Source organism: Silene latifolia, unplaced genomic scaffold (genome assembly GCF_048544455.1).
Source record: "Silene latifolia isolate original U9 population unplaced genomic scaffold, ASM4854445v1 scaffold_70, whole genome shotgun sequence".
In the NCBI taxonomy this organism is placed as follows: domain Eukaryota; kingdom Viridiplantae; phylum Streptophyta; class Magnoliopsida; order Caryophyllales; family Caryophyllaceae; genus Silene; species Silene latifolia.
In genome coordinates this window covers 2,743,186-2,751,633 of record NW_027413609.1, presented here as the reverse complement: position 1 = coordinate 2,751,633, position 8,448 = coordinate 2,743,186, and the positions used below count along the sequence as shown (strand labels likewise).

Genomic DNA, 8,448 nt, shown 5'->3' with positions numbered 1-8,448 from the left:
GCTCATCATAAACTGATTAAAAAAGGTCATTTTAACACAGTTAAGTATCAAGTATGTACCATTTCTTCTTGAACTTTTTTAATATTCTCATTTGGAATTTCCCCGTCTGATGACTTAGTCCTTCCCTTTATCCCATACCAACTATGATCAGTAACTTCATCAGAATTTGAATATGAAGCTATCCACTCAGGAATCTTTTGATTGTATCCTCGTCTACCCATTACATGAGGATGCTCATTATGCTTTACACTTTCGACGGCTTTTTTACTCTTCTCATGCATTGAAAGAAAATAAAGTAGAAACAAATTTAAAATAAGAATAACGGAACTCTTTCAGATGATAATTACCTAAAAAAGAAAAATAAGTATGCAATTATCACCTTAAATTCATCTGACTCTCGGTAAGCTTTAAATTTCTCCCAAACAGCAGGCTCAATGAAACTATAACAATCAGCCGGGGAGTCATATTTTGGATGTTTATTTCGAATGTACTTCTTAGACAACTTACCCTTGAAATCTCTCCACTTTTCTCCACAAGAGATTAGTACGTCCTTCTTGTGTGCCTCATCGACTAAATATTTTGCCTGCGATAAAGAAATTGTAAGATGACCTCATAAGTTGTGACCAAACCATTACTTGCTTCAGAATTTAAACACAACTGCCCTTTTAGACTCACACTATAACAATCAGTTTACCGGAAGAAGTATATTTTGCCAACAGTACATGGCAACAACTCAACAAGACATTACTTGTAACCCGCATTTGGACAGAGAATTCGCATAAAGGTCAGTTAAGGTCAAGTTATTTTAACTTTCTAAGTTCGTTTGCATCTAGAACAGGACACATCATTTCGATGTACTTCAATTAAGTCATTGAAACATATTGAGTCAGTCTCACCAATATCGTGTGTCCAAATATGCGTAGGGTCAATGGGGCCATTTCAGAAAAGTTTATTGGACACGTCACATATCTATTTAGTACTTCCCAACCAATGCACATTCAGATTCAGACTAAGCATGAAGTGATTCAGATTCTTGTATTGGTGAATCTAGGATGACCTGTTCAACTAAGCATGAGGTGATTCAGATTTAGACTAAAAAATGTGTAATAGAGAGAGTTGCTTCATAAATGATTCAAGACTTAATAAAATATTATTCAAGAGACTACTTGCAAGGGATTCAAGTGGCAGTGATATGCTCATTTTCAGTAATCTGATACTGTGGTACTGACACAATAACAACAAAAATAATAGCTAATAAAAGACATGAACATAATTCGTACCGAAATATCTTTCTATATCAAATCTTTAGTACCAACTTCTACATCTTTATCCCAGTCGTCCAAGTTGATGTTCACTTGACATCGAACCTTCTTACCACAATAGCTTGCAAATTTAGAAGCGTATTGCCCCATTGAAAAACCAGCTTTATCCCACTGTAGAAGAAATGGATCTTTATCCTCCTCGTCCTTTAAATTAGTGGTCCTCGAGTTCGCTTCTTTGTCTTATCTCCACCTACATTATCATTTCTCTTATCTCCACTTGAACCATCATGATCCTCCATCGTACAAAACCTATACAGTAAAATATAGTCAATGTTTGGAGTATAAGGAACACGGCTTTGGAATGACACAGTGAAAACCTGAGTGACAACCTGACCTGACCCGGTTGGGCAAAGAATTAAGAATTAAGCGAATAAAAAAATAAATAAACAATATAAAGTAATAAAACCTGAACATATTATAGTTAAACACATTATAGTTATAAAAACCATATCACTATCAATCATTTTAGCTTTAATAACCATAATATTAATGTCTTGTTTGATCTCTATCTTCCCAAGTGCCCTCATTGTGATCAACCCGTACATAATTAGTTTCCAAGTTATCTTCAATGGGTATTGAAGGCAGACCCTCCGAAAAAGGAGGAATACCATCAAATTCGTCATATTTTTCCTCATCCACTACATCATCCACTCCAAGAATACGTCTCTTGCCTTGAAGGAAAACACATCATTTATCATTTGATGGATCCGAAATATAGAACACTTGTTTTGCCTGCGAAGCCATTACAAGAGGCTCATTCTTGTAACCTCGCCTACTAAAATCAACCAGTGTGAAGCCATACTCGTCTACACGAACACCTTTCTTATTTTCTGCCCACTTGGATTTAAATAATGGAATCGTGAATGTTGTATACTGAAGTTCCCATATGTCCTCAATGATCCCATAATATGACATTTGATTACAAGTAGGTGTACCACTGCTAAATTCAGTAGAAGAAGCTACGAAAGTAACTCCACTATTCTGCATTGTACTCTTGTTATCTTGACGTTCGGTATAAAAACAATACCCATTAATTAATATCATAGCCTTCATATGATTTTATTTCGTTATTGGGCCCATAAGCTAACCATTTAACAGTGTCACAAACATCAGCATTAGGTGTACACGATAACTCACCAAGTACTTTAACCCTAAACCATTTCACAAAAGACCTGTTGTGCTCTTCAACCAACCACTTGTCATTTTTTAGAGGGTATTTTGACTTCAATATTCTCATGTGCTCCTCTATGTAAGGATTAGCTTCTATAAGATGTTGTAAGACAAGAAAGTGAGCATCATTAAGCTCTTTGGAATTAAGTGATACCCATTTTGCTCCGATAGTACCTTTACCATCAAGCCTCCCTTCATGTCGAGACTTCGGTAGCCCAAACGGTTGCACACCAACAAGATAGTCGATGCAAAATCTTATAACCTATGCCGCTATTTATCCTTCGACAATACTAGCATCAGGCCTATATCTATTGATAGTGTACCCTTTCAAAACTCCCATGTATCGCTCAAAGGCATACATATCTCTTAAGTGTACAAGACCCAAAAGTTTAGCCTCTCTAACCAAATGAACAACCAAATGCACCGAAATATCAAAGAAAGAAGGGGGGAAATACATCTCCAATTGACACAAGGTTTCAACAATATCAGCTTGCGACTTATTGTCTAGTCTGCACAGATCAATCATCTTGCTATACATTGCATTAAAGAAAAATCACAACCTGGTAATAACTAATCTCACATGCTTTGGTAAAACAGATCGAATCGCCACAGGTAAAAATTGTTGCATTAGCACATGATTATCATGAGACTTTAATCCAATCAACCGCAAATATTTCATGGAAACAAGATTTTTCATATTTGAACAATATCCATGTGGTACCTTAATGCCACGAAGACACTCACATACAATCGATTTCTCGTTCTTAGATAATGTGTAGCAAGCGGGAGGAAGATATACACGTTTCCCTTTCTCTTGTGGTGCTAGCTCATTCCTTGTTCCCATTTCTTCAATGTCCTTCCTCGCCTTGTAACCGTCTTTAGTCTTTCCGGGAATGTTGAGCAGAATCCCGATAAGACTTTTGGTGACATTCTTTTCTACATGCATGATGTCTATACAATGTCTCACTGACATGTATGGCCAATATGGAAGATTCCACATTATAGACTTCTTCTTATATTTAGCATTCTTTTCAAATTTGTTGGGCTTTCCAAAAATAACATTAATATCTTTGACTTTTTCATATACTTCATCTCCCTCTAGTGGAATAGGTGCCATTCTACTCTCGTTCTCTCCATTGAATGCCTTCTTCCTCCTACGATAAGGGTGATATCGAGACAAAAATCTTCGATGACTAGTATAAACATTCTTGCGACTATAAGTGAGCCGAGAAGCTACGGTACCTTCATCACATATTGGACATGCCTTTTCCCCTTTCACCGAGTAGCCAGACAAATTGCCATATGCAGGAAAATCATTTATGGTACCTAATAACATAGCACGCAAGGTAAAATCTTGTTTGGCAACTGCATCATACACCTTTACTCCTTCATTCCACAATAATTTCAAATCATCAATGAGGGGCTCTAGATATACATCTATATCATTGCCTAGTTGCTTTGGTCCTTGGATAAGAAATGACAACATCAAGTATTTGCACTTCATACAGAAGTAAGGGGGCAAGTTATAAACACAAAGAAGGATAGGCCACGTGCTATGTTGACTACTCAAAGAAGAGAACGGGTTCATCCCATCGGTACAAAGGCCAAGTCGTAAATTTTTAGCTTCATCACCAAATTCTGGAAACATTCTATCAATAGTTCTCCACTGAGGGGCATCTGCTGGATGTCTAAGTTTACTATCCTTTTTTCTCATGTCCGCATGCCACCATAAGTTCCTCGCATCAATTAGATTGGCAAATAATCGTTTAAATCTTGGTATTATGGGTAAATACCAAACCACTTTTGCAGGAGAGCCTTTCTTTTGTGCACAATCAACATCCTTATCTTTTAATCGATATCCTGATGTACCGCATTTTGGACACTCGTGCAAATCCTTATATTCTTTGCGGTATAAAATGCAGTCTTTTGGACATGAATGAATTTTTTCATAGTCACAACCTATAGGACACATGATTTTCTTAGACTCATAAGTCGATCTCGGAAGAACGTGATCTTCCGGAAGTATGTCATTTAAGAGTTATAATAATGATGTAAAACTCTTATCACTCCACCTATTTTCCACTTTTAAAGACATTAAATTCATAAATGTAGACAATCGAGTAAATTTGTTGCAGTTAGGATACAAAGGTTTCTCCGCATCACTAAGCAAACTCTCTAATACTTTTTGGTCATCCTCAAAATTAAATTGCACATCCTCAATCAAGTCATCTATCCGATCCCTTTGAATATCTTCATCATCAATAACATATGCTATTGTCTATTCTCCACCCACTTCAGTTTGAATGGAAACAATTGACTCTCCATGAAATATCCAACGTGTGTAGTCTCTCATAAACCCACGTAAAACTAAGTGCTCAACACATATATTAGGAGTTAAAACTTTCTTTAAATTTTCACAGTCACTACAAGGGCATAATATGTGTGTCTCTCTTTTTTTAATTGCATTCTCAGCGGCACATTTCACATATATCTCCTTCACTAAAATCCTAAATTCAGGAGTAGAGCGTTTCATATTATACATCTAACTTCGGTCCATCTCTAAAAACAACAAGGAAAAAAATATTTAATCAACAAATAACGTAGATACAACCAAGTTTATTAACTGCGGCACTAAAAGATTACTTTGAGCACATAAAGCTAATTTTCACTGTTAATTGTTAATTTGATCCATCTTTTCACAAGAACTGGTTAATTGAGAAAACTGTGAAACTTGATTGCCCCTTCCTCATAGAATTTCATGAAAATACAAGTTGTGAAGTTAAAAAAAGACTAAGAAAAGTAAAAAGACAATCAGATAATAAGATGATCAGAAAACACACTTGAAAAAACACAAGGGATTCTTACCAAGTATAGTAATTAAAAATAAGCAAAGAAAACTCTACAACATATATCAAACAACGTCGACGATCGCAAAGACAAACTTTATATACTGAGGTTGATGAGTCAACTCAAAAAAACAAAACATACAACCACAAAACAGAAACTAGTTTTTCAGTGAGAAATAAGAGGAACAAAGGAGCTAAGAAAAAGCGACCCTCATTACCAAACTTGTCCCAACATTGATGTGTTTAGTAAACTATAAATTATAAAACCCATTAAGGTCAGTAGTTTTGATACCGTCGTAGAGTACCAAAGATAAATTTATAATTTCCAAACTGCTACTATAGCTAGTGGCAGTCAGGGTCGAACCACGGAGAGGCGATGCAATTAATAGTTGTCTGATTTTAGTCTAAAGTAACAAATGTGTGGGGGTTTGTTTTGAATTGTTGTATAACTAAAGTAAATAAATGAGTGATAAAAGAAACTGGATGAAAAAAAATATTAAAAGGGTGCTAAGATGGTCGGTTCACTGTAATTTCGGCGGCAGTATACTAGGTAGGTCTGAGTTAATCACGTAAGACGGGAAAAATAAGAAGTCCTCTCGGTCCATTCTTAACAGGTAGCATCTTTCGATCTAGCTACGGGTCCCTAATATCACTAGTACTGACTCTCATCCTGAAAAGTGATTTAAAAGTCTAAATTAACTTATCTCTTGATCTTATTAATTTAGTCGTCTTGATTAAGTAGTCTATTCCCCCCCTATCTTTCGATCTTATCGGGTCGGTCAATTCCTAAGCATTCAACTAGTCGCGTGCACTCGATTTGTCAAATATAGCAATTAAATTAAACAAGACGAAATTGATCTCACGTGAGCCGGTCGATCGACCAGGGTAGGCGGTCGATCGACCATGGCGCGATTTAGGTCTTCCTATTTTATACCGCCTACACTACAGTTCCCCTACATCTTAACACATGGTATTTAGCTAGACATATTGGTGATAATAATAACAGTAAAATTGATAAACAAAGCAGATGATTTCATAATTGAATTAACTAAACAAATAATTAACATGAAACGATAAATTGGCTTTGGGATCCTATCTAGCAATTCTAAACTACGGAAGAATTAAAGCAATGAAATTGAACAAAGAAACAGAAGAATACCGTACGAAGAACTGAAGAGGAAAGAATCAAAGCTCAATGCGAAAAGTAAATTTTATTGACGAAAACTAAACTAAACTAATGAAAACTGAATTGTATGTCAAGAACTCAATGATCAAACTCGATCATAGATGCTGAGGAAGAGTTACGTTATATAGGAATTATCACGTAACCTAATCCTCATAACCTAATTACAATGGGCTTCCTAATTCTCGTCCTTTTAATTTCCGCATCAACTCGTGGAGTGGTCGATCGACCACTGAGGCCAGTCGATCGACTGAGTATCGCTGAACAGTAACTTCTGATCTCATTAAGGAATCGCGCGCTGGTCGATCGACTAAAAACACCAGTCTATCGACTACTTCATCAGGTAGTTGCTCCAAAAGCTTCATAAATTCGTTTTTCGGGCATCGATACGCGCACCAAGTTCGCTTCCCGAGTAAATACTTCATGTCAAATAATATGCCAAGTACTCGGGGACGGATTCGGCTTGATTTCCGCTGAATTCTTCTCATTTCTGCAATATTATACAAAAACACGAAAGTAGACGGAAATGGGAAAATAGTAGCATAAACTACATATTTGAGCTCTGAAATGCGTGTAAAATAGGGTGTAAAAGAACATATTTAGGACACGCATCAAACTTCCCCAAACTAAACCCTTGCTTGTCCCCAAGCAAGAACTAGACTCGATCCTAAAACCTAATGGAACGAGTTCAATCTCAGAGCGAAATGCAAACCGAATAGCCTAAACCAATTTAATGCAACAACTAACAATCAATTAGCGATGCGAATCATGCAAACGAGTTATGTAGTCGTTAAAAACTGCTGAACCTTCAACTATAGAGACTTATCATTCTGGACTCTTACGGGTCACTCATATCACACATAAGCACAGGTGAATATATGTAAAAGATAGAAAGAATTCATTTTGTAGTGACACTCACCTAACTACGACCTATAAGAACATGCCTCCAATCTAATATGAAAATAATCTCTACAACCGTACATATGCATTCCAACCAAACAAATGACCATGACACATGCCGAGGTAAATATGGATATGTGAGGCTATGGGCAGGAAGGGCTAAGATAAATTTGGATAAAAACAGAGTTAAAAGCCAAGCTAGTAACTGAGGGAACCAAATTATAACAACATCCAACTTCTTGCTCAAGATTTCAATCGAAATGGTGCTAATAGTAAGCACAAATCTCACAATTTCCATAAATAGTCAACTCCCCATAAAATACAAATATAACATGGGAGTATAAAGCATTAACCCAATTTCTTTCACTTTACCGCATATGATTTTTTTTTCTTCTCGAATTTTTCCACGGGGTTCAGTCGATCGACCAATGTTTCCAGTCGATCGACTGCCTTTCTACAGCACGAATTTCCCTTTTTTTCTTTCTCTTTTTTTTTTCTTTTCTCTTTTCTTTTCCTTTTCATATTCCCAACATCATCTCAAAATGAGCATTAGCTACCAAAAACGAAATAACAATCCCGAGAACATAAACTACTAGCTTGACAAGGGCAGGCTAAATGTAGGATGTAGTAACGGGACAAAAAGGCTATTTTTGGCAGTGTGGAGCTTATATGCAAAATGAATAAAGGGGTGGCCTCTTCCACATGTGTCAACTAACTAAGAAGCCGAATGCATACAGGTATCAAGCAGATTAAGTTCATATTTATGCAAATTTATGTAACATGTCTTATAAGGAGTAACTACTCACATCCCTAAATGAACTGGTCATGGATGACACCAGTTATGAGCTCTAAACCTCAGAAAATGATGTAGTTTGTAAAAAATCTAAGTCAAGTCTCAAGATTCAGCGAATAAATTAACGAAAACTCGTAAACTATGCATATTTGATTCTACTAATAACATGTCAATTAGCAAGGCTTAGGCATAAACAGATGTAAATACAATGTCATCATTGAAATACTATCGTTC

General features: G+C 36.2%; 1 protein-coding gene across 1 annotated transcript; it reads right to left on the bottom strand.

Annotated features, from left to right (window-relative positions):
- Positions 1–3,045: 3,045 nt before the first annotated feature.
- On the bottom strand, positions 3,046–4,464 carry LOC141640038 (uncharacterized). The gene has a single exon (XM_074449000.1). The coding sequence runs from the start codon at positions 4,462–4,464 to the stop codon at positions 3,046–3,048; it is 1,419 nt and encodes a 472-aa protein (XP_074305101.1).
- Positions 4,465–8,448: the final 3,984 nt, after the last annotated feature.